Source organism: Myxine glutinosa, chromosome 6 (genome assembly GCF_964187855.1).
Source record: "Myxine glutinosa chromosome 6, kmMyxGlut1.1, whole genome shotgun sequence".
NCBI lineage: Eukaryota > Metazoa > Chordata > Myxini > Myxiniformes > Myxinidae > Myxine > Myxine glutinosa.
The window spans coordinates 2,453,762-2,480,625 of record NC_136266.1 but is presented as its reverse complement, the minus strand read 5'-3'; the positions used below and the strand labels follow the sequence as shown (position 1 = coordinate 2,480,625).

At 48.2% G+C, this 26,864-nt stretch overlaps 1 protein-coding gene across 1 annotated transcript in view; it reads left to right on the top strand.

Moving 5' to 3' along the window:
- Positions 1 to 26,864, top strand: part of MRC2 (mannose receptor C-type 2) — a 323,383-nt gene that overhangs the window by 73,464 nt on the left and 223,055 nt on the right. The window contains exons 5-6 of the mRNA XM_078779556.1: positions 18,583 to 18,696; positions 23,422 to 23,565. Coding sequence (XP_078635682.1) covers positions 18,583 to 18,696; positions 23,422 to 23,565 — 258 coding nt within the window. The remainder of the gene's footprint in view (positions 1 to 18,582; positions 18,697 to 23,421; positions 23,566 to 26,864) is intronic.

Sequence of the window (26,864 nt, the reverse complement as noted above, 5' to 3'; positions counted from 1 at the left end):
GAGGGGTGGGCTTTAGAATCCATAATACTGAGAATATGAGGAGTGGGCTTTAGAATCCATAATACTGAGAATCTGAGGAGTGGGCTTTAGAATCCATAATACTGAGAATCTGAGGGGTGGGCTTTAGAATCTATAATACTGAGAATATGAGGAGTGGGCTTTAGAATCTATAATACTGAGAATATGAGGGGTGGGCTTTAGAATCCATAATACTGGGAATATGAGGGGTGGGCTTTAGAATCCATAATACTGGGAATATGAGGAGTGGGCTTTAGAATCTATAATACTGGGAATATGAGGGGTGGGCTTTAGAATCCATAATACTGAGAATCTGAGGGGTGGCTTTAGAATCCATAATACTGAGAATATGAGGAGTGGGCTTTAGAATCTATAATACTGAGAATATGAGGGGTGGGCTTTAGAATCTATAATACTGAGAATATGAGGGGTGGGCTTTAGAATCCATAATACTGGGAATATGAGGGGTGGGCTTTAGAATCCATAATACTGGGAATATGAGGAGTGGGCTTTAGAATCTATAATACTGAGAATCTGAGGAGTGGGCTTTAGAATCTATAATACTGAGAATCTGAGGAGTGGCTTTAGAATCCATAATACTGAGAATCTGAGGAGTGGGCTTTATAATCTATAATACTGAGAATATGAGGAGTGGGCTTTAGAATCCATAATACTGAGAATCTGAGGGGTGGCTTTAGAATCCATAATACTGAGAATATGAGGAGTGGGCTTTAGAATCTATAATACTGAGAATATGAGGGGTGGGCTTTAGAATCTATAATACTGAGAATATGAGGGGTGGGCTTTAGAATCCATAATACTGAGAATCTTAGGGGTGGGCTTTAGAATCTATAATACTGAGAATATGAGGGGTGGGCTTTAGAATCTATAATACTGAGAATATGAGGGGTGGGCTTTAGAATCCATAATACTGAGAATATGAGGAGTGGGCTTTAGAATCTATAATACTGAGAATATGAGGGGTGGGCTTTAGAATCCATAATACTGAGAATTTGAGGAGTGGGCTTTAGAATCTATAATACTGAGAATATGAGGAGTGGGCTTTAGAATCTATAATACTGAGAATATGAGGGGTGGGCTTTAGAATCCATAATACTGAGAATATGAGGAGTGGGCTTTAGAATCTATAATACTGAGAATATGAGGAGTGGGCTTTAGAATCTATAATACTGAGAATATGAGGGGTGGGCTTTAGAATCCATAATACTGAGAATCTGAGGAGTGGGCTTTAGAATCTATAATACTGAGAATATGAGGAGTGGGCTTTAGAATCCATAATACTGAGAATATGAGGGGTGGCTTTAGAATCCATAATACTGAGAATATGAGGAGTGGGCTTTAGAATCTATAATACTGAGAATATGAGGGGTGGGCTTTAGAATCCATAATACTGAGAATCTGAGGAGTGGGCTTTAGAATCTATAATACTGAGAATATGAGGAGTGGGCTTTAGAATCTATAATACTGAGAATATGAGGAGTGGGCTTTAGAATCCATAATACTGAGAATCTGAGGGGTGGGCTTTAGAATCTATAATACTGAGAATCTGAGGGGTGGGCTTTAGAATCCATAATACTGAGAATCTGAGGAGTGGGCTTTAGAATCTATAATACTGAGAATCTGAGGAGTGGGCTTTAGAATCCATAATACTGAGAATCTGAGGAGTGGGCTTTAGAATCTATAATACTGAGAATCTGAGGGGTGGGCTTTAGAATCCATAATACTGAGAATCTGAGGGGTGGGCTTTAGAATCTATAATACTGAGAATCTGAGGGGTGGGCTTTAGAATCCATAATACTGAGAATCTGAGGAGTGGGCTTTAGAATCCATAATACTGAGAATCTGAGGAGTGGGCTTTAGAATCCATAATACTGAGAATCTGAGGAGTGGGCTTTAGAATCCATAATACTGAGAATATGAGGAGTGGGCTTTAGAATCTATAATACTGAGAATATAAGGAGTGGGCTTTAGAATCTATAATACTGAGAATATGAGGAGTGGGCTTTAGAATCTATAATACTGAGAATATGAGGAGTGGGCTTTAGAATCTATAATACTGAGAATCTGAGGAGTGGGCTTTAGAATCTATAATACTGAGAATATGAGGAGTGGGCTTTAGAATCTATAATACTGAGAATATGAGGAGTGGGCTTTAGAATCTATAATACTGAGAATATGAGGAGTGGGCTTTAGAATCCATAATACTGAGAATCTGAGGGGTGGGCTTTAGAATCTATAATACTGAGAATATGAGGGGTGGGCTTTAGAATCCATAATACTGAGAATATGAGGAGTGGGCTTTAGAATCTATAATACTGAGAATATGAGGGGTGGGCTTTAGAATCCATAATACTGAGAATATGAGGGGTGGGCTTTAGAATCTATAATACTGAGAATATAAGGGGTGGGCTTTAGAATCTATAATACTGAGAATCTGAGGGGTGGGCTTTAGAATCCATAATACTGAGAATATGAGGAGTGGGCTTTAGAATCCATAATACTGAGAATATGAGGAGTGGGCTTTAGAATCTATAATACTGAGAATATGAGGAGTGGGATTTAGAATCTATAATACTGAGAATATGAGGAGTGGGCTTTAGAATCTATAATACTGAGAATATGAGGAGTGGGCTTTAGAATCTATAATACTGAGAATATGAGGAGTAGGCTTTAGAATCTATAATACTGAGAATATGAGGAGTGGGCTTTAGAATCTATAATACTGAGAATATGAGGAGTGGGCTTTAGAATCTATAATACTGAGAATATGAGGAGTGGGCTTTAGAATCTATAATACTGAGAATATGAGGAGTAGGCTTTAGAATCCATAATACTGAGAATATGAGGAGTGGGCTTTAGAATCCATAATACTGAGAATATGAGGAGTAGGCTTTAGAATCCATAATACTGAGAATATGAGGAGTAGGCTTTAGAATCCATAATACTGAGAATATGAGGAGTAGGCTTTAGAATCCATAATACTGAGGATCTGAGGAGTGGCTTTAGAATCTATAATACTGAGAATATGAGGAGTGGGCTTTAGAATCCATAATACTGAGAATCTGAGGAGTGGGCTTTAGAATCTATAATACTGAGAATATAAGGAGTGGGCTTTAGAATCTATAATACTGAGAATATAAGGAGTGGGCTTTAGAATCTATAATACTGAGAATATGAGGAGTGGGCTTTAGAATCTATAATACTGAGAATATGAGGAGTGGGCTTTAGAATCTATAATACTGAGGATCTGAGGAGTGGCTTTAGAATCTATAATACTGAGAATATGAGGAGTGGGCTTTAGAATCCATAATACTGAGAATATAAGGAGTGGGCTTTAGAATCTATAATACTGAGAATATGAGGGGTGGGCTTTAGAATCCATAATACTGAGAATATGAGGAGTGGGCTTTAGAATCTATAATACTGAGAATATGAGGGGTGGGCTTTAGAATCCATAATACTGAGAATCTGAGGAGTGGCTTTAGAATCCATAATACTGAGAATATGAGGAGTGGGCTTTAGAATCTATAATACTGAGAATATGAGGGGTGGGCTTTAGAATCCATAATACTGGGAATATGAGGAGTGGCTTTAGAATCCATAATACTGAGAATATGAGGGGTGGGCTTTAGAATCCATAATACTGGGAATATGAGGGGTGGGCTTTAGAATCTATAATACTGGGAATATGAGGGATGGGCTTTAGAATCCATAATACTGAGAATCTGAGGAGTGGGCTTTAGAATCCATAATACTGGGAATATGAGGGGTGGGCTTTAGAATCTATAATACTGAGAATATGAGGGGTGGGCTTTAGAATCTATAATACTGAGAATATGAGGAGTGGGCTTTAGAATCTATAATACTGAGAATCTGAGGAGTGGGCTTTAGAATCCATAATACTGAGAATCTGAGGAGTGGCTTTAGAATCCATAATACTGAGAATCTGAGGAGTGGCTTTAGAATCCATAATACTGAGAATCTGAGGAGTGGCTTTAGAATCCATAATACTGAGAATATGAGGAGTGGCTTTAGAATCTATAATACTGAGAATATGAGGGGTGGGCTTTAGAATCTATAATACTGAGAATCTGAGGAGTGGGCTTTAGAATCTATAATACTGAGAATCTGAGGAGTGGGCTTTAGAATCTATAATACTGAGAATATGAGGGGTGGGCTTTAGAATCTATAATACTGAGAATATGAGGGGTGGGCTTTAGAATCTATAATACTGAGAATATGAGGGGTGGGCTTTAGAATCTATAATACTGAGAATATGAGGGGTGGGCTTTAGAATCTATAATACTGAGAATCTGAGGGGTGGGCTTTAGAATCCATAATACTGAGAATATGAGGAGTGGGCTTTAGAATCTATAATACTGAGAATCTGAGGAGTGGGCTTTAGAATCCATAATACTGAGAATCTGAGGAGTGGGCTTTAGAATCCATAATACTGAGAATCTGAGGAGTGGCTTTAGAATCCATAATACTGAGAATATGAGGAGTGGGCTTTAGAATCTATAATACTGAGAATCTGAGGAGTGGGCTTTAGAATCTATAATACTGAGAATCTGAGGAGTGGCTTTAGAATCCATAATACTGAGAATATGAGGAGTGGCTTTAGAATCCATAATACTGAGAATATGAGGAGTGGGCTTTAGAATCTATAATACTGAGAATATGAGGGGTGGGCTTTAGAATCTATAATACTGAGATTCTGAGGAGTGGGCTTTAGAATCTATAATACTGAGAATCTGAGGAGTGGCTTTAGAATCCATAATACTGAGAATCTGAGGAGTGGCTTTAGAATCCATAATACTGAGAATATGAGGAGTGGGCTTTAGAATCTATAATACTGAGAATATGAGGGGTGGGCTTTAGAATCTATAATACTGAGAATCTGAGGAGTGGCTTTAGAATCCATAATACTGAGAATCTGAGGAGTGGGCTTTAGAATCCATAATACTGAGAATCTGAGGAGTGGGCTTTAGAATCCATAATACTGAGAATCTGAGGAGTGGGCTTTAGAATCTATAATACTGAGAATATGAGGGGTGGCTTTAGAATCCATAATACTGAGAATCTGAGGAGTGGGCTTTAGAATCCATAATACTGAGAATCTGAGGAGTGGGCTTTAGAATCCATAATAATGAGAATATGAGGGGTGGCTTTAGAATCCATAATACTGAGAATCTGAGGAGTGGGCTTTAGAATCCATAATACTGAGAATCTGAGGAGTGGGCTTTAGAATCCATAATACTGAGAATCTGAGGAGTGGGCTTTAGAATCCATAATACTGAGAATCTGAGGAGTGGGCTTTAGAATCTATAATACTGAGAATCTGAGGAGTGGGCTTTAGAATCCATAATACTGAGAATATGAGGAGTGGGCTTTAGAATCTATAATACTGAGAATATGAGGGGTGGCTTTAGAATCCATAATACTGAGAATCTGAGGAGTGGGCTTTAGAATCCATAATACTGAGAATCTGAGGAGTGGGCTTTAGAATCTATAATACTGAGAATCTGAGGAGTGGGCTTTAGAATCCATAATACTGAGAATCTGAGGAGTGGGCTTTAGAATCTATAATACTGAGAATCTGAGGAGTGGGCTTTAGAATCCATAATACTGAGAATCTGAGGAGTGGGCTTTAGAATCTATAATACTGAGAATCTGAGGAGTGGCTTTAGAATCCATAATACTGAGAATATGAGGGGTGGCTTTAGAATCTATAATACTGAGAATATGAGGGGTGGGCTTTAGAATCCATAATACTGAGAATCTGAGGAGTGGCTTTAGAATCCATAATACTGAGAATATGAGGAGTGGGCTTTAGAATCTATAATACTGAGAATATGAGGGGTGGGCTTTAGAATCCATAATACTGAGAATCTGAGGAGTGGGCTTTAGAATCTATAATACTGAGAATATGAGGGGTGGGCTTTAGAATCCATAATACTGAGAATATGAGGAGTGGGCTTTAGAATCTATAATACTGAGAATATGAGGGGTGGGCTTTAGAATCTATAATACTGAGAATATGAGGGGTGGGCTTTAGAATCCATAATACTGAGAATATGAGGGGTGGGCTTTAGAATCCATAATACTGAGAATATGAGGAGTGGGCTTTAGAATCTATAATACTGAGAATATGAGGGGTGGGCTTTAGAATCTATAATACTGAGAATATGAGGGGTGGGCTTTAGAATCCATAATACTGAGAATATGAGGAGTGGGCTTTAGAATCTATAATACTGAGAATATGAGGGGTGGGCTTTAGAATCTATAATACTGAGAATATGAGGGGTGGGCTTTAGAATCCATAATACTGAGAATATGAGGAGTGGGCTTTAGAATCCATAATACTGAGAATATGAGGAGTGGGCTTTAGAATCTATAATACTGAGAATATGAGGGGTGGGCTTTAGAATCCATAATACTGAGAATATAAGGAGTGGGCTTTAGAATCCATAATACTGAGAATATGAGGGGTGGGCTTTAGAATCCATAATACTGAGAATATGAGGGGTGGGCTTTAGAATCCATAATACTGAGAATATGAGGAGTGGGCTTTAGAATCTATAATACTGAGAATATGAGGAGTGGCTTTAGAATCTATAATACTGAGAATCTGAGGGGTGGGCTTTAGAATCCATAATACTGAGAATATGAGGGGTGGGCTTGAGAATCCATAATACTGTTACTCTATGTCAGCGGTTCTGGAACCTAACAAAGGTACCTACCACACACAGTATTTTGTTCGCGTATGCGCGTACGTATATGCACAAAGGTTAAGAACCCCTGCTCTTTGTTTTACGACATAGGATGAAATCAATTTGAGCTATGGTTTTGTTTGGAGCAAGGAATGTCCAGAGTGTTAATTTGGGTCTTTGAAAAATCATGTTATTATTAAAACGTTGAAGGAACGGCGCTCCAACGCGAGTCGAAAGAATTGACGCGACCAAAGACGGAATTCGTCCGAGTTGCTTTATTGAAACAAAACAGCTCAGGTATTCTAACAAGCCCGTTTATCGGGCAGCAATATATATACACATTTATGTCGGGAAGTTTGCCCGGCAAAAGCTATACCGGGCATGCCCGGGTGTCGAGGGCGAGCCTTCGAAAGGCGAGTCTGGACCTGCCCGGGCGTGTTTGGCTGCGGCCAGGCAAGTCGAGGCTGGGCGTGCCCGGGCGCTCTGGGCGAGCACTGGAAAGGCGATAGCGGGCATGCCCGGACGCTCTGGGCGAGCCCTGGAAAGGCGATACCGGGCATGCCCGGGTGTCAAGGGCGAGCCTTGGAAAGGCGAGAGCGGGCATGCCCGGACGCTCTGGGCGAGCCCTGGAAAGGCGAGAGCGGGCATGCCTGGGAAAGACGAGACCGGGCGTGCCCGGGAGGTTCGGGCGTGCCCGGGAACAGTGAGTCCGGGCATGCCCGGGAGAGGCGCGTCTGGCCGTGTTCTGGCCGGTGCAAGGCGATTGTGTGCATCCAGCGGTAACCGCTACACACGCCCCTCCAGAATCGACCTGCACCGGCAGGGTCAATTTAAGGGGGGTCCGGATGACCCGGCCGAAGCGACCCCTGGAGGGTCGTGGGGAGGGGTCCGACGTGGTGGTGGGTGGTCGAGCGGGGGGAACTGTGGACGGGGGCGGCCTCGCCGCGGAGGAAGGGCCAACCGTGGTGGTCGGTCGACGTCCATGTGCGCCGGTTTGAGGCGGTCCACAGAGATCCGGTCCGACCGGCCGCCAACGTCGACGACAAAGGACTTGTTGCCCCATCGCAGGACCCGGAAGGGCCCGTCGTACGGCGGCCGGAGTGGCCCACGTTGCGCGTCATGACGCACAAAGACGTACTCCGCTGTGCGAAGCGCCGGGGGGACGTAGGACTGGGGGCCACCGTGGCGGGACGTTGGCACGGGGGCAAATCGGCGGGCGGCCTCCTGGAGGTCCGAGCGCTGGTGTGCGGCGGACCAGGGACTGGTAGCGTCGGGCACGAACTCGCCCGGGACGCGGAGCGGCTGGCCGTAGACGAGCTCGGCGGCGGACGCCCGGAGGTCCTCCTTGGGGGCCGTGCGGAGGCCCAAAAGGACCCACGGCAGCCGGTCGGTCCAACCGTCGTCCTGAAGGCCGGCCATGAGTGCGGCCTTCATGGAGCGGTGAAACCGCTCGCACAACCCGTTGGCTTGGGGGTGGTAGGCCGTGGTGCGGTGCAGCGTGACCCCCAACGAGCGGGCGACCGCGCCCCAAAGTTTGGACGTGAACTGTGGGCCGCGGTCGGACGAGATGTCCGCCGGTGCGCCGAAGCGCGCGACCCAGGTGGCGATGAATGCCTGCGCCACGTCGGCGGTGGTGGTGGAGGTGAGGGGCACGGCCTCCGGCCACCTGGTGGTCCTGTCCACCATGGTGAGCAGGTGGGTGAACCCCCGCGATGGGGGCAGGGGACCCACCAGGTCCACGTGGACGTGGTCGAAACGCCATGCAGGCACGGTGAAAGGTGCCAGCGGGGCCTGGGTGTGGCGGTGGACCTTGGCCCGCTGGCAGGCCGTGCAGGCATTGGCCCAGTCGCGGACGTTCCGTCGAAGGCCGTGCCAGACGAAACGCGCCGACACCAGCTTCTGAGAAGCTTTCCGGCCCGGGTGAGAAAGGCCGTGGATGGAGGCGAAGATGCGGCGCTGCCAGGAAACGGGCACGATGGGGCGAGGCTGGCCCTGGGAGACGTCGCAGAGCAGGACGGTGCCCGCGAAGGGGATGTCGGCCAGGCGGAGGCCCGTGTCCGCCGCCCGGAGGGCCTGCACCGAGATGTCGGTGGACTGGTCGGCCGCCATGAGCGCGAAGTCCACGCCGAGGTGGACCGCGTTCGCGCTGGCCCGAGAAAGACAGTCGGCCACAGCGTTGTCTTTGCCGGCGACGTGCCGGATGTCCGTGGTGAATTCCGACACGGCGGAGAGGTGGCGCTGCTGGCGGGCCGACCACGGCTCCGTGACTTTGGCCATTGCGTAGACCAACGACTTGTGGTCGACGAAAGCCGTGAACGGGCGGCCCTCCAGGAGGTGTCGGAAATGGCGAACGGCCAGGAATAGACCGAGCAGCTCGCGGTCGAACGTGCTGTATTTTAACTCGTTCGGCCGGAGCTGCCGGCTGAAAAAAGCGAGTGGCTGCCAAACCCCGTCCACCCATTGTTCATGGACGGCGCCCACCGCGTAGTTGGAGGCGTCCGTAGTGAGGGCGATGGGCGCGTTGAGCACCGGGTGAGCCAGCAGCGTTGCGTCGGCGAGGGCCCGTTTTGCGCTCGCGAAGGCCGCGTCCATGGCCGCGGACCAAACGATGTCATGCTTGGCCGGCTTGCCCCGGAGGGCCTCGTAAAGGGGCCGCATGAGCTGACCAGCGTGGGGCACGAATCGGTGATAAAAATTCACCATGCCGAGGAACTCTTGTAGGGCCTTGATGGAACGGGGACGCGGGAACGTGGTGATGGCCTCGACCTTGGTCGGCAGCGGCACGGCCCCGGTCTTGGTGATGTGGTGGCCCAAAAAGTCAACGGTCGTCGTGCCGAAGTGGCATTTGGCCGGGTTGACAATTAAGCCGTGCTCGCTGAGGCGACCGAACAGTGTTCGGAGGTGGAGGCGGTGCTCGGCGCGGGACGTGCTGGCGACGAGGATGTCGTCCAGATAGACGAAAAGAAATGGCAGGTCGTGCAGCACGCCGTCCATTAAGCGCTGGAACGCCTGGGCCGCGTTCTTGAGGCCAAACGGCATCCTCAAAAATTCGAACAGGCCGAACGGCATGATGACGGCCGTCTTCGGGACGTCGGCCGCCCGGACAGGTACCTGGTGGTATCCCCGTATCAGGCCAATTTTGGAAAATATGACCCGTCCCGCCAAACGGGCGGAAAAGTCCTGGATGTGCGGGATCGGGTACCTGTCGGGGGTGGTAGCGTCGTTGAGGCGGCGGTAGTCGCCACACGGGCGCCATCCGCCCCCCGGCTTTGGCACGATGTGCAGTGGTGAGGCCCACGCGCTATTGGAGCGCCGCACGATGCCGAGGTGCTCCAACGCGTCGAACTCGGCCTTTGCCACGGCGAGCTTGGCCGGGTCGAGGCGGCGGGCCCTGGCGTAGACCGGCGGGCCCGTAGTGGGTATGTGGTGCTCGATCCCATGCCGCACTGCGACGGCCGAAAACGTCGGCCGTGTGAGGGCCGGGAATTCCGCGAGCAGGCAGGCGAACGCGTTCGCCGTCGGGAAGGCGCACGCCAGTTCGGTCGGCGCGGAGCTGCTCATCGTGCACGCCAGGGAGCTGAAGGTCTCGGCGTTGACAAGGCGACGACGTTTGACGTCGACCAGCAGCCCGTGCGCGCAGAGGAAGTCGGCGCCCAGCAAAGCCATGGGGACGCAGGCGGTCACAAAGGTCCACTGAAAGCGCTGGCTGCCGAAGCAGAGGGTGACGTTGCGTGGGCCGAAAGTGCGTATGGCCGAGCCATTAGCAGCGACCAAAGAGGGGCCGCAAACGGCGTCCCGCCTGTCCTGCTCGGAGGCGGGTATGACGCTCAGTTGGGCGCCGGTGTCACAAAGGAAACGCCGCCCGGACGCTTTGTCCCGAATAAAATGCAAGTTGCCCGAGTGGCCGGCGCTCATGGCTGGGAATGAACGCCGGCCCGGCCGTTTCCCGACTTGCCGAAAGTGCACGGGGGTCGGCACGTCCGAGCCTTGTGTCCGAACCTGGCGTGGTAATAACACCACGCCTGGTCAGGTGGAGGCCCCGGCTGTCGTGTCGGAAGCGGTCGGTGCGGCGTGGCGGCCGCCAGTTTCACCGGCAGTTCGGCCTCCAACCACGCAGGGTGCTCGGGCGTCGTGGGCGTCGCCTCGGACGGCGGCAGGCTCCAGTTAGCCGCGCCGATGTGTTGGCCCGCCGAGGAGATCTTATCGGCTTCCCTGGCGAGGGCGCGGGGATCGGTGATCGACGTGCCAGCCAGGGCGAGGCGTACCGGGTGAGGCAGCTGGCGAAGGAACAACTCGCGGAACAGAAAATCCGGAGAGTGCTCACCGAGCAACGAGAGCATATAGTCCATGCGCTCGGACGGGCGCGTGTCGCCGAGCTCGGGCAGGTCGAGCAGGCGCCGTGCGCGTGCCGCCGGTGAGAGGGCGAAAGCGTCGAGGAGGAGCGTCTTCAGCGCGTCATACTTGTCGGCAGCCGGCGGGTGCTCGAGGAGGCTCAGGGCGCGGGCCACGGTGGCGGAACCGAGCGCTGCCACGACGTGGTGGAAGCGGGTGTCGTCCGCGGTGATGCCTCGCAGGGCGAACTGGGAGTCCACCTGGGCGAACCAAACAGCCGCGTGAGCCTCCCAGAAGGTAGGCAGTTTAAGAGTCACTGCCGTGTCCATGTCGGTAGGTCACCAGTGAAGGAGCGGCGCTCCAACGCGAGTCGAAAGAAGTGACGCGACCAAAGACGGAATTCGTTCGAGTTGCTATATTGAAACAAAACAGCTCAGGTATTCTGACAAAAGCCCGTTTATCGGGCAGCAATATATATACACATTTATGTCGGGAAGTTTGCCCGGCACAAGCTATACCGGGCATGCCCGGGTGTCAAGGGCGAGCCTTGGAAAGGCGAGTCTGGACCTGCCCGGGCGTGTTTGGCTGCGGCCTGGCAAGTCGAGGCTGGGCGTGCCCGGGCGCTCTGGACGAGCACTGGAAAGGCGAGAGCGGGCATGCCCGGACGCTCTGGGCGAGCCCTGGAAAGCTGATAGCGGGCATGCCCGGACGCTCTGGGCGAGCCCTGGAAAGGCGATAGCGGGCATGCCCGGACGCTCTGGGCGAGCCCTGGAAAGGCGAGAGCGGGCATGCCCGGGAAAGACGAGACCGGGCGTGCCCGGGAGGTTCGGGTGTGCCCGGGAACAGTGAGTCCGGGCATGCCCGGGAGAGGCGCGTCTGGCCGTGTTCTGGCCGGTGCAAGGCGATTGTGTGCATCCAGCGGTAACCGCTACAAGGTCAGGCTGATGGGTGAAATGATATACAGTAAAGCCTTAAATATGACTGGGGTTATGTTCCTGGAAAAATCCATGATATTGAAAACCGCGATAGTTAAAACCAATTTCCGATGGCAATAAGGCGGTTACATTCCTGGGCTTCAAGAAAATGTGGCGTGGAAGGGGGTCTGTGGTGGTGCATAGCTCGACTGTTGTAAGTGTAGTATGATCCATATGTTTTGAGTAACGGTTATATTGACATGTAACAGAGACCTGTCAGGTTAAGTCGTTTGTTGCACGTGACGCTGAAGAGGCAGCGTATGTAATTTATAGACAGGTTGGATCTTAATATGTGGGCGTGAATACCTCATGGGAGGCGGGACTAGTAGGCTAGAACTTCTCAGGAGGGGGACACACATCTGTCTGGCCATCATGATCTGTCTAGCCAGTGTGCATCAGCCATGGTGGCGTAATGTGCTCTGGAGATGGAAGTGCCATCCTGCAATTATTTTTTTTATAGGCGCCACCCCCATGGGCGGGACGACCAGAGCAGAGGACTCCATGCAGGAGGAGAACGGGAGAGACCATATTTGTGGAAGGATAGAGCAGAAGAGACCGGGAGACTGAGGAGACAAAGAAGAGGAAGAGGCCTCATTGCAAGAGACTGTTGTGATAAGCTTTGAGTGGAGTGAGGACAGGCAAACTGATCACGGAGTTGTAGAGTGGACTAAGTGTGGCTTTGTCTCTCGAATTGACCCAAGCTGGGTTCACCCTTTGTTGGTGCAGCGTGGAGGAAGAGGACAGAGGGCACCCCCAGAAGGCCTTAAAGGCCAAAGGGCCTACCCACAAGGCCTGGGGGAGGAGGTGGATCAGGAGGCTGGCATTCCACACCAAACACAATCTTCATCGTGCTCGTTTTAGCTCTTGGTTGCTGTCGTCTCATACCTGGTTCCTGAAGTGGTATATTTTGAGTCCTGCGTCCACCCTGCGCAACAGATAAGGGAAGTCTCGCCGACAATTGTTTTTATTGTATAAATGTGATCTGTGGCACTGAGTGGGTTAAGAATTGTTTTATTTCCAACTAGCGTGGATCGGCTCGATACACTCGCCTCACCACACGTCGCCGCAGAGGCACGGGCTTGTATTAAATGAGGAAAATGACCTGACTGAACTTGAGTTGCTGTATTGTCATGATTTACACCAATCATAATACAAACATTTGTTTTGTACAAATTTATTTGTAATACTGGTGATATTATTTATTTATAATTTATTTGTAATCATGGTTGTCATGAAATTGTGTCTAAGTCTGAACCCAGGTGTCATGCGACTTCTGTCCACTGCGCGGCAGTTATAAGAACTCGGACAGTTAGCGCTACGATCATTCCTGTGACATTTATCATATGTTATGTGGTGCATACATAGATGGTATGTATAACCATTTGTTCAAGGCTTGCTTGTGCTAGTTTGCAAACCCATTACTGATTCCTATGAATGCTGAATATTGATATGATGTTTGCTGGTTTTCTTTACAGGTATTGCGAGAGATCGATTCAGAATTAAACTCACGATCTGAGACAATGTTGTAACTCTGGTTTTTACAACAATTAATTCTGAATCTGTCTCTTGTCCTGAACGAGAACGACATGACACATAAGCTGATACATGTCCCGATCTTCGGAGAGGATCCTCAGGCGCCGGACTCGCCTGCCCAGCTCAAGCACTGGCTAAGTCTGCTGGCAAGCTACCTGGGTGCTCAGGAGGACCTCACGGACGAGACCAAGCTTGCGGTTCTAAATTCCCGCGTGCCCCATACTGTTTTCGAGTACATATCTCAGTGCGGCACGTACGTCGCTGCCGAGGCAGAACTACGTCGAATCTACATGAAGACTCAGAGCGTGGTCTACACCCGATACCTGCTCGCCTCACGGCGACAGGACCCGTCAGAGACTACTTCGTCCAGGACCCCCGTCGATTAGCAAAGGACTGCACGATGGAAGTACGGACACACGGACAAGTGTGTGACGATTTGATACGTGACTCTTTTGTTTCGGGGCTTCACTTGCCTATAATACGACAAAAATTGCTGGAAACGACGGATCTGATGCTGAAAAGGGCTCATGAATGATCACTCGTGTACCACGAAGCACATGCACAATCGGAAGCGTATGATCGCCCGTACGTCACAGCGGGTTTAACCAGCGCGACACGACCGGAGAGTGCTACTATCGCGGAGCAAATGGATGCTGAACCTCCGCTGGAATCGGGGACAACGGACACTCTCGAGGCTTCCGGCACGAGTGTGACAGCCGCTGCCGCTCCATCTGCCGGGAGTAACACTAAGTGCTTCTTCTGCGGGAACCGGAATCATGTAAGGTCAGTTTGTCTGGCCCGAGAAGCGACGTGTCACTCGTGCTCTTGGAAAGGTCATTTTGCAAAGGTATGTCGCTCGTCACGAGGCCGGCGAACTCGCTCGACATTGTCTGTGATTCTCTCACTGCCCGAGAGACAATTGGCGCCCCGTGCGGCCTTGGTTGGGATCACCTCCCCGCGCGGGCCCCGCGCAGCTCACGCGACCTTGACTAGGATCATCTCGCCGACCACGAGACAATTGGCGCCTCGCGCGGCTCGAACGCCCTTGACTGGGATCCTTTCATCGCCCGGGGCGCGATCGGCTCCACGTTTGAAACTGGCTGGCGTCGGGCCCACGCGTGTGGCTCGAGCGCCTCCTCTGGATGACTCGACAACTACTGGGCCACCTGGACTGTCCAACGCTGTTATTCCAATTATGATTGAGGGACAGATGGCAAACACCTTAATCGACACTGGTTCTACTGATAGCTATGTCGATATGCGACTCGTTCAGAAGCATGGCTGGCCGATTCTCGGGACAACAGGCTGAATTTTCATGGCTTCCCAAGGTCTTTGGCTACGTACTCAAGGAGAATGCCGGCTGAAGCTTGTGATCAATGGCCGAATGTTTCCGGATGTGCATTTAATGGTCTTACCAGCGTTATGTGCAGAAGTGTTGCTCGGACACGATTTTCTCCGTCGGCATGGTCGTTTAGAAATGGAATTTGGTGGTGATGATACTCTTGCTGTGTGTGCTCTGGCAGGGATGGAAATTGAACAACTGTCGCTGTTTCCCAATTTGACTCCTGACTGTAACCCGGTTGCCGTTAAATTGTGACGCTACCCATGGGCTGACATGCAATTCATTGCTGAGGAGACTAGGCGACTTCTAAAGGAGGGCATAATCGAACCTAGTCGATCGCCTTGGAGAGCCCAAGTTTTGGTAGTTCAGACCGAAAATCATCGCAAACGCATGTTAATCGACTACTCGCAGACGATTAATCGGTTTACGCAATTGGACGCCTACGCACTCCCGGGATTGGATTCCCTGGTCTGACAGGTAGCACAGTACTCGGTATACAGTACTTTAGATCTCCGCAGCGCGTATCATCAGATTCCAATCGCGGAGGCCGATCGCATCTACACCGGGTTTGAATCCGGACAGAGGTTGTACCAGTTCACCGCCTGCATTTTGGGGGTAACAAATGGGGTGCATGCTTTCAAAGGGCCATGGATGACATGATTGCTAAGGAACACTTGACAGATGTCTTTGTCTACTTGGACAATCTAACAGTGTGTGGGTATGATCAAGGTCATCATGATGCTAATCTGCAGCGCTTCCTCAAGGTTGCGCGCAAGTACCGACTGACTCTGAACGAGGCTAAATGTCACTATTCCACTCGAACGATAGATCTCCTGGGGTACACCGTGACCCAGGGTACTATCACCCCAGACAAAGAGAGGCTGCGACCCTTGCTCGACATGGCCCCGCCACATGATCGTGCGTCTTTGAAGCGAGCCCTCGGGCTATTTGCTCATTATTCGAAGTGGGTCAAAAAATTTTCTGAGAAGCTATGTCCTCTTGTGGATTGCAAAGTGTTCCCCATGTGTCATGCTGCCAAGGTCGCTTTCCATGGACTGAAGTCAGACATCGCTGGCGCAGCTGTGTCTTCGATAGATGAAAACAAGCCCTTTGTTTTGGAAAGTGATGCGTCGGACCATGCGATAGTTGCCACGCTCTCTCAAGGGGGGCAACCTGTGGCCTTCTTTTCAAGGACTCTCCTCCGCGGAGAAACGCCACTCGTCTGTCGAGAAGGAAGCATACGCCATCGTTGAGTCTATCAGGCGTTGGAGGCCCTATTTGCTTGGCAAACCTTTTGAGGTCATTACTGATCAGCAAAGTGTCACTTTCATATATGACACGCATCATGTCCAGCACATTAACAACGAGAAAATCACTCGATGGAGGATTGAGTTAGCAGATTTTTGCTACACTATGAAGTATCGTCCGGGGTGGGACAATCTAGCTGCGGACGCACTATCACGACCAGCGGTGTGTGCGAGTCTCACCTCCTTTGAGGATCTGCATGTTCTTCATGAAACGTTGTGCTATCCCGGTGTGACGCGTTTGGCTCATTATGTGCACAGTCGCAATTTGCCCGACTCAATTGAGGATGTTCGCCAGCTATGTCGCACTTGTTCCGTTTGTGCTGAACTGAAACCACGTTTCTACAAACCGCCGATGGGTACGCTGATCCAGGCTACTCGACCGTGGGAGAGATTGGCTATGGACTTCAAAGGGCCCCTGCCGGCTTCGTGTCTACCGGCTTGTCCTAGCATACCGGCTTCGGGTAGTTCTCGCTATCTCCTTACGATAGTTGACGAGTTCTCCAGATTCCCTTTTGCTTTCCCGTCTAGCGATATGACCGCTGGGACGGTTATCCGGTGTCTGCAGATTTTGTTTTCTATGTTTGGGAATCCGGCCGATGTACACACCGATCGAGGTGCGGTGTTCTTGTCCCAGGATGTGAGAACCTTCTTGCTCCAGTGCAATATCGCTTCTAGCTATACTACTCCGTACAGGCCACAGGCGAACGGACAGGTGGAACGATTTAATGGCATCACATGGAAGGCCATTACTCTGGGCCTTAAGTCCCGCGGACTAGGACTGGACCGATGGACCTGGATAGCACACGGGGCGTTAAGCTCGATCAGGACTTTATTTTTCACCGCCACTAATCAAACTCCCCACGACCGTATGTTTCGTTACTCGTGCCGTTCAGGTGGTATCCGTCCTTTGCCGGGCTGGCTTGCTGAGTCCGGACCAGCTTTCCTCAAACGTGTGGTTCGTTCAAGTCAATATGACCCGCTCGTCGACAAGGTTCCTATTCTCCAAGCCAACCCCGAGCACGCTCGAGTGCTGCTGCCAAATGGACGCGAGTCTACAGTCTCGGTGCGTCATCTTGCCCCGTGCGGGGATGCCGTTGGGCCGGAACTCAGCCCGGGGAATCTGTTGATGTGGAATTCACCATCAACCACGCCTCCGCACGCGCCGATCTGGACGGCCTTGTGGTGCCACCGCCGTTACCGAGTTGGGCGGTTAACCCGACACGGGGGAATTTGGCCTCGCGGTTGAAACTCCTGACGCCTATCGAACGCGCGCCGGAAGAGAAATTCGCTGCCCTGATCGCTATGGCTGGGACTGACATGGATTGCTGCTAACTGAAGTTTCTATACTGCTATATAGCTTGCTAGCTTGGTTTTCACCACTAGGGGTAGTGTAGTTTTAACGCCTAAAGTTTTAAGCTTTAACGCGTTTTAACGCCTGTAGAAATCGTGTCTAGGTCTGAACCCAGGTGTCATGCGACTTCTGTCCACTGCGCGGCAGTTATAAGAACTCGGACAGTTAGCGCTACGATCATTCCTGTGACATTTATCGTATGTTATGTGGTGCATACATAGATGGTATGTATAACCATTTGTTCAAGGCTTGCTTGTGCTAGTTTGCAAACCCATTACTGATTCCTATGAATGCTGAATATTGATATGATTTTTGCTGGTTTTCTTTACAGGTATTGCTAGAGATCGATTCAGAATTAAACTCACGATCTGAGACAATGTTGTAACTCTGGTTTTTACAACAATGGTGATATTATTTATTTCTAATTTATTTGTAATCATAAAAGGTCCAAGTGGTGTAAAGCTACAAATGGTCAAGGGTCCAAGCTGTCTAATCGGTCTCAAGGGTATAAGGGTCAAAATGGTGTTTTGGTCTAAGGGGTCGAAAGGGATTTAAGGGACTTAAGCGGTGTAAAGTTTGAAAGGGTATAAAAGGTTGGAAAGGTGAAGGGATCTAAAGGTGTCTAAAGTAGTGAATCGGTCTTAAAGGTAAAAGTGGTCTTATTAGTATTTTGTGTCCTTTGGGGGTATTTGGAGGTATTTTTGGGGTCTTTTGGGTCTTTGGGATCCCCAGGAAGTCTGGGCCTTGACTTGTAACCCACTTTTCGCTTCGCTTGCGTGCGGTAACCAGACAGATGAGAGGTAAGCATGCTCTCGACTGAGCTAACCTGCCGTACTCCAGACTGAAACAGTGAGCCGTCCCTGCAGGCGTCCCATCCGAATGTTGTAGGATCTTTGCTTACCTTCCGAGATCTGACAGCACTGGATGGATTCAATTATTGGATACATCATTCCAAATGCAGATTTACACGGGTGTTTTTTTTTCCTGCCAGGCTTTCTCAGTTCCTATGGAGAAGTTCTATGGTCAGGCCTTAATGACTTGGACTATGATGGTGGCTGGCAGTGGTCTGATGAATCACCACTCAAGTTTATCAACTGGGCCGATGGTAAGACTTCCCGAAAACAGCAATACTGTTGTCATGTTTAAGTGATGTGGGTTTTAAGGAAGATTGTTCCTTCAAGTCTTTACCGTTCGCTAAAGTGGATTGTTGAAGGACTCCAATATTGACAGTAATAATGATGAGTTTGCTACAAATTGTATTCGAAGTTAGATGAATTAAATGGTGATACACCCAGATGCTTATCAAACACGTCCCGTGTGTAGTAGCAATATGATGTGCAATCAACGCTGTGGATTTTGGAAGAGCACCCACCGGTGTGTACCCCGGATTAGAATAGGTACACCGTATCCCTGCGTGTCGTAAGAGGCGACTAAAAGGGTTGGCATCAGGAAGGGCATCCGACCATAAAACACTGCCTCAAAAAGGGAACCATGACAATTACAACTGCATATGAGCAGGGTACAGCCCGAGTACGCCGTGGGGGACCTCACTCCCTCTCGTCAAAAATCAAGGTGGGGAACGCGATCGAAGCAAGGGTGGAAATCACTCCATTGATGACGACGAAATGTCTGATGCCCCATGTGGAGATCGGTTTCTGAGGTTTGGGACATGGAATGTAAAGACAATGACAGGGAGATCAGGAGAAGTAGTGGAAGTATTGGTCAGAAGAAGAGTGGACATATGTTGTGTGCAGGAGACGAGATGGAAGGGATGTGGTGTGAGAATGGTGAAAGGTAGGCAGGGACAGAAATACAAGTTTGTGTGGCAAGGTTGCCCGGAAGGCGTGCATGGTGTTGGTGTCCTGTTTTCTGAGGAGTTTGTGGGCAGTGAGGTGAGTGTGACTAGAGTGAGTGATAGGTTGATGATGGTGAAAATGATGATTGGAAAGCTCTTGGTGAACGTCATCTCGGGATATGCTCCGCAGGTCGGTTAGAGCGATGAAGAGAAGGACAAGTTCTGGTGTGCTATAGAGAAGCTGATGGAAAACGTGAAAGATGAGGAAGTTGTTGGGGGATATGAGGAGACCGAAATGGACATGTGGGAAGAAGTATAGACGGTTTTGAGGAAGTTCATGGGGGTTACGAATATGGTGTGAGGAATGGAGAAGGTGAAAGGATTTTGGAGTTTGCTGATGGAGCTGGTTTATTTATTTGTAATACTCAGTTTCAGAAAGAGGATAATAAGCTTGTTACATACACGTCAGGTGGGTCGACGACAACCGTTGACTACCTGATGGTGCGTAGGCGAGATAGGGGGCACTTCCGGGACACAAAAGTGATCCCGGGGGAGGAGGCTGTTTCACAGCACCACTTGGTTGTCTGCGACATAAGGGTGAAAGGTGCGAGGAGAGCTCGGCGGGTGAGGTACCAACCGAGAATGAAGGTGTGGAGGTTCAAAGAGGCGACGGTGAGGGAGGCATTAAAAGAGAGGCTGAGTAGGGTAGAGGATGATGTGGTTGAGATTGAAAGTGGTTGGATGTCAATGAAAGATAGTCTGTTGGGAGCCGTTGGTGAGGTATGTGGATGGACTAAAGGACCACCGAGGAACTCGGAAACATGGTGGTGGGATGATGAAGTTGGAAAGAGGATTCACGAGAAGAGGAAGAAGTTCAAGGAGTGGCTGAAGGCGAAGGGTAGTGGGGCAGAAGAGCCAGAGCATGAAAGTTATAAGGCAGCCAAGAAGGCTGCAAAGAAAGAGGAAGCAAAGTCGCAGGAGGCAAGTTGGAAAATGTTCGGAGAATGCTTGGATTCGGAAGAGGGTCAGAGAGCGGTATTCAGGATTGCAAAGCAGATAGCGAAAGAGAGGTGTGATGTGATGGGGGTGAGTTGCTTGAAGGATGAAGTGGGACAAATCGTTGTGGACCCAGATGGAATTAAAGGAAGATGGAAGAGATATATGGAAATGCTGTTGAATGAATGGGATGGCAACATCGAGAGTAACCCAGTTTTAGGACCGGCAGAGAAGATAACTGAGAAGGAAGTTGAGGAAGCGATAAAAGCAATGAAGAGTGGAAAAGCAAGAGGGCCGACTGGAGTGTGGGAGATATGTTGAAGGCAGCGGGTAGTTGGGGTGTGAAGAGAATGACAGAGATCTGTAATCTGGTGGTGAAAGAAGGCCGCATTCCAGTGGATTGGGAACTGAGTACCCTCGCCCCTCTATACAAGGGGAAAGGTGACCCTCTGGACTGTGGCTCGTATCAAGCGATAAAGTTATTGGAGCATGGAATGAAGGTATTGGAGAGGAGGATAAGGAAGAAAATGAAGATTGACGAAATGCAGTTTGAATTTATGCCAGGAAGAGGAATGACAGACGCGCTTTTTATTGTAAGGTCGTTGCAGGAGAAGTACATGGAGAAGAGGAAGAGGTTGTTTCTTGGGTTTGTTGATCTGGAGAAAGCATTCGATAGGGTTTCACGCGAAGGAGTGACATGGGCATTGCGGAAGTTACAAGTGGAGGAATGGTTGATCAGAGTGGTGATGGCAATGTACGTGAGAGCACGCACAGCTGTCAGGATGAAGGACGGGAACAGTGGTGAGTTTGAGGTGAAGGTGGGAGTGCATCAGAGGTCAGTACTAAGTCCACTACTATTTGTAGCTGTGATGGAGGTGCTGGCTCGGAACGTAAAAGAGGGTTTCCCGTGGGAGTTGTTGTATGCAGATGATCTGGTGTTCATTGCGGAAAGTATGGATGGCCTGAAGGAGAAGATGAACAAGTGGAAGGAATGTATGGAGACAAAAGGTCTGAAGGTGAATATCGGAAAAGCGAAGGTGATGGCAAGTAGTAAAGCATGTGGTGAGGTGGAAAGAACTGGGAAGTGGCCGTGTGCTGTGTGCAGGAAGGGTGTCGGAGTGAACTCCATTCAATGTACAATGTGCGCTGAGTGGGTTCATCAAAAATGTAGTGGTCTGAGAGGGTCATTAACCAGTGTGGCAGCTACATTCAAGTGTAAGGTGTGCACAGAGGGAGCTGCAGATGGAGGAAATGTTGAGTTGGATCTTGGAGAAGGCGTGAAGATGGAAGGTGTGAAAACATTTTGCTGCCTAGGAGACATGTTGAATGGAGAAGGTGGATCAGACTCGGCAACAGTTGCTCGAGTGAGATGTGCATGGAAGAAGTTTCAGGAACTGAGTGGCTTGCTGACGAGGATGGGAGTGTCGTTGAAGCTGAAGGGAAAGGTGTTTGCTGCATGTGTGAGAAGTGTTATGATTTATGGGAGCGAGACATGGGTAATGAACGTAGAGCAGCAACGAAGGCTGGAAAGGGTGGAAATGCGAATGGTTCGGTAGATGTGTGGAGTATCGTTAAGAGAGAGGAAGACAAATGATGAATTGCGAAAGATGATGGGAATAGAGCCTGTGATTGATGCTGTGAAGAGGAACAGGTTGAGATGGTTTGGTCATGTGTTGAGGAAGGATGAAAGTGACTGGTTGAGAAGAGTGATGGAAATGAATGTAGAATGAAGTAGAGGACGGGGAAGACCGAGAAAGACTTGGCTAAAGGTGGTGGAAGAAGAAATGTGGGCAAGGGGGTTAACAAGGGGAAATGCAGAAAATAGGGCAAAATGGAGAAGATTGTCATTGGGGCCTGCAAGGCTAACCCACGCTCTAGCAGGGAAAATGGCCTTTAAATGGCTGTTGTTGTTGTTGTTGTTGTGCACAAGCTCAAACATGGCAAATAGGGGGCTGTAGGAACAGGAAGGGAAAAATGGGGATGAAAGAAATGGAACAAATAAACGGAAAAGTGGGCGGTGGGGTACAGGGAAAAGGGAGAAAACACAAAGACTTGGAAAGGAAGAGATGAGGTTGGGAAGGGTTAATGGGGGAATAGAATATTACGAGTATGGATGGGGGATGTACTGAGGAGGTGAACAGGCATTTTAAGGTTGTGGACGGAAGAATGAAATTGAATGGACTGAGGAAGTTGGTTCCAAAGGGGACAGGAAAGAGGAACATTTGTGCTGAGATGATCAGTGAGTCTGAATTTTGGAAGTTTCACCGGAAGTGGAACTCCTGGATGAATGTGTGTGTACTGGAGATGACAAGACTGTATACCCAAGGCCGATAGAAAGTCTACACCCATTTTCAAAATTTCACCTTTTGTTACCTTATAACCTGGAATTAAAATGTATTATTTCAGACTTTTTCCACCTTTATTTACACATCGTAACCCACAACTTCCAAGTGAAAAACGAATTCTACAAATTTCAGAAAATTAATTAAAAACAAAACAAACTAGAATATCTTCATTGGACAAGTGTCCACCCCCTTATGATGGGGTGATCAATAAGTCAATCAAGGGAAACTGTAAACTAGCTCAGGAGTTTTTGTGAAATGTTTGGATGAAAGGTGAAAATTTTGAAAGGTGGTGTCGACTTTCTATCGGCACTCTATAGTACCTGTTTAATTGCTTGTTTTGGGGCAGAAGTGACAAGTTGGCCAGAGCACCAGCCTATTCTTTTCAAAAGGTGCCATGTGATCATTGTCCACAAGCAAATAAAATGAGACAGGTAAGTCAGCTTAACGTCTCTTCTGAAGGAAGGTGTACTTGTTGATGTGATGTCCTGCCTACGAAGTAACGTGGTGCCACAGTTTGATAGTTACCTTGGTAATCAAATCCACACTAAACACCTAAAATATGAGCCTGCTTGCTCTGAACTATCCTTTCATCAAGTATACATCAATGGAAATTGTCTCATTTGAAATTCTCATTCTTGCAAAGCTTTTCAATGTTCGTGTTTTCATTGATGGGAACATGTTGTGTCGCATTCAGAAATTCCTACAGTTTCGGGGATGAATAGGTGTGGTGTTGTTCAATCCGAGGAATACAGCAAGTGGCAGGTGCGAGACTGCAGTGAGACACTGCCTTACATCTGTAAGAGGAAACTTAACGAGTCACTGGACTTGCAACCTGTTGGTGAGTATTAACGACGCTTCAGCTCATATATATGCGTCAGCATATATATATGTACGCACACACAACGCAACCAGGAAAGGTTACACAATGTAAGGCCTTTGCTATTTCAAACTCTTCGAAGAGTCCCTCCACAGCTGTAACGATATTGGCACATATTACACACAAAACCTTTACAGCTGTGGAGGGAATCTGGGAAGATTTTGAAACAGCGAAGGCCTTACCTTGTGTAACCTTCCATGGTTGCAGTTATACAGCTTTCTTTGGCTATAAGAGCATGGGAGGAGTCGATCTATTTTTATAATCCGAGCCACCTGGGAGAATTGATTTAGTGAGAGCTAATTGGTTATTACCTTCATGAATAAGTGAAAGATGTGGGTGGGTCTTTTATTTTTTATTTTTTTTGTATACGGAATCGAGGCTCGTGTAAGAGCTAACACATTGAACATGAAAAACATGCACAGACACACAAAACATGCAATGAAGGGAGCGGGCGACGAGAGGGGGAGCGAGGGAAGCACGACAACAGAAGAGAACAGGGATGCCGGTAGATCTGTGGAAGGGGGAGGGCTGGGGGAGGAGGGAGGGGTGGCTACACGGTATAAAGCAAATGAACACTACTAGGAATTTCAGGAAAGAAGTTGGGGGTTGAAAAGAGGCAGATTTGGGGTGTTTTCCCAGGGGTAGAAAAGATCAAGGTTTTGGATGGGGGAAGATAGATGGTGGTGAAAGGCTGTTTTAAAGACCTGGAGGGAGGAGTGGGATTGAAGAGAGTGTGGAAGTTTGTCCAGAGGTGGGAGAAAAGAGGAATGAAAGAGTGAAGGTGAGCAGAGAGCCTTGATTTTGGCAGTTTAACTATAAGAGGGTTGCAGACAGATCTTGTGCGTCCTGCAGGAATATTTGGGGGACAGCGCACAGAGAGAGCTGGGGGAGCAAGGCCAGAGAGGAGTCGGTACAAGACGGAAAGACCACCAATCTCCCTGCGGTGAGTGAGTGAAAGACCCTCGGAGTTAGCTTCATCGCGGGAGATTCCAATGATGCTGAAAGCTTTGGTTTCTACAGTGTGAAGCCGAGCTAGGTGAGAGGCAGGAGCACCGGCCAGAGGGGAGACCAGTATTCCATTAAGCTGCGGATGAAAGCCTTGTATGTGGTGAGGAGCTCAGGTGTGCCAAGGAAGGACTTCACACGACGGAGGATGCCCAGTTGGCAACTGGCTTTGGAGGCCAGCTGGGAAATGTGGTTTTCATGGAAATATCATGGCAGATAGTGAGACCCAAAAGCTTGAGTGACAGAACTTCTTGAAGAGGATTGTTGAGAAAGTAGATGGGAGGGTTGTCCAGTTGGTCTTTTCGGAGAGACATCGTAAGAGTGTGAGATTTGTCAGGATTGAAAGACATGTTCCACTTGTTTGCCCAGTCTGTGATTTTGTCCAGGTCTGCAGAGAGTGAGGAGGCTGCAGACTGCCGATCTGAGGGATGGGTTATGGAGCGGCAGATGGTGGAGTCATCAGCAAAGAGATAGAGAGGATTTTCCAGAGAGTCGGAGAGATCATTGATGAAGACAAGATAAAGCAGAGGGCCCAGGCCACTGCCTCGGGGAACTCCAGCCTGAACAGGTAGGGGAGATGAGAGAAAACCATTCAGGGCCACACGTTGACTACGTCCAGAGAGGAAGTCCGCAAGCCATGCATGGAGATTTCCATGGATACCATAAGAGGAGAGTTTGCTGAGCAGAGCTGTGTGCCAGACCGTATCGAAGGCACGTCAAGGGAGACAGCTCTGATTTCCTGTTTGGCATTGATGACCTCCATCCATTGTTGAGACAGCAGAAGCAACATGTCCAGAGTAGAGTGACCTGGTCTGAATCCAAATTGATGATCCGAGATCAAGCCATTGGAGAAGAGGAAGGATTTGATATCCGAAGCAATGATGGATTCCATGACTTTGCTGATAATTGGGAGAAGGCTGATTGGTTTGTGGTTGCAAGGATCTGTTTTTGCACCTTTTTTGTGTAAAGAGGTAATGTTGGTGATTTCCAAGCAGATGGCAGATGACGTTGGGCAAAAGAGAGGGTGAAAAGAACAGAGAGAGGGTGAGATAGAGCGGCAGAGCAGGATTTTAGGACCCGTGGGCTGATGCCATCTTGTCCAGTTGCAAAATATGTCTGTATATGTCTGATTTAGGGTAAAACTGGTCTTTTTCAATAAACCTACAAGACCTACATGAATTAAATCAATCACATAAAGAAGAATATTATCCACTTGGTGAGGATAATGAGATATGTGGAAGCACGATTGGTGAACAACAAATAAAGGAATTTAATAAAGCTAAAATCAACAACAGTTTCACCATCGTTTATTTCATGAAAACACAAAGAACAGGATTGTATATAGCAAGTCAGGGAATACACACTGATTTAACAATAGGAAGGCGGGAGGTATTACCTGTCATCATATTAATCTCATATATTTCTGATACATAAATGACAGCAAGAAGACTTCAAGAAAATTATCATTTCTGTGTCCAAGCATACCTACAAGAAAAGGGGATTCGGTATTTTAATAAATATGTTCTACAACATAAGAATGGGAGTTTTTCAATAAAAGACTGGCTTTATACTGATGTTAATAAACATACAAATGTAGTTTAATTCAAATGTTAAATAATGAAAAGTTTTAAAGTTGATAAAATACAAAGCACTTTAAGAAATTCAGAATACATTTTTTTGGTTTCCTGTTGTAAAATTTTTTATTTTGGATACAGGAATATCAAGAAATCGAGATGAATATATGTTTGATATTCTACGGGGAGATGGTTCAAGGGTAGTAAGGGATGAGGAAGGAGTTGAAGAAGAAAATGAGGCAAGGGTAAAGGAAGAGAGGGAGGAAAGGCACAAAAAAGAGAGAAGGAAGCAAGTGAGAAAAGAGAGAAGCAGGAAAGAGAGAAAAGAGAGAGGGAGGACAAAATATAAAAAGATGGAAACCAGTGAGATTAATAAAAGATTGGAGGTATTACAGAAAATAAATCAAACAACGCACTGAGGAGGAAAATAAAGAAATTAAAAGTCTAATGGAAATATTATTTTCAACAATAACTTCATCAATACCTTCAATTTCAGGGAGGAGATTTAAACGAGAAAATGGGGATAAGGAAGAAAGAAAAGATTATGTAGTTGATGATGTTTGTGTTATTGACTTTAGTTAAAGTTTTACATGGATATTGTTTTCCCCAAATAAATGGAGGAGAGAGTGAAGGCATTCCTAAGGATTGTTCATGTTTTAAAAATCAAGTTAGAAATGTATA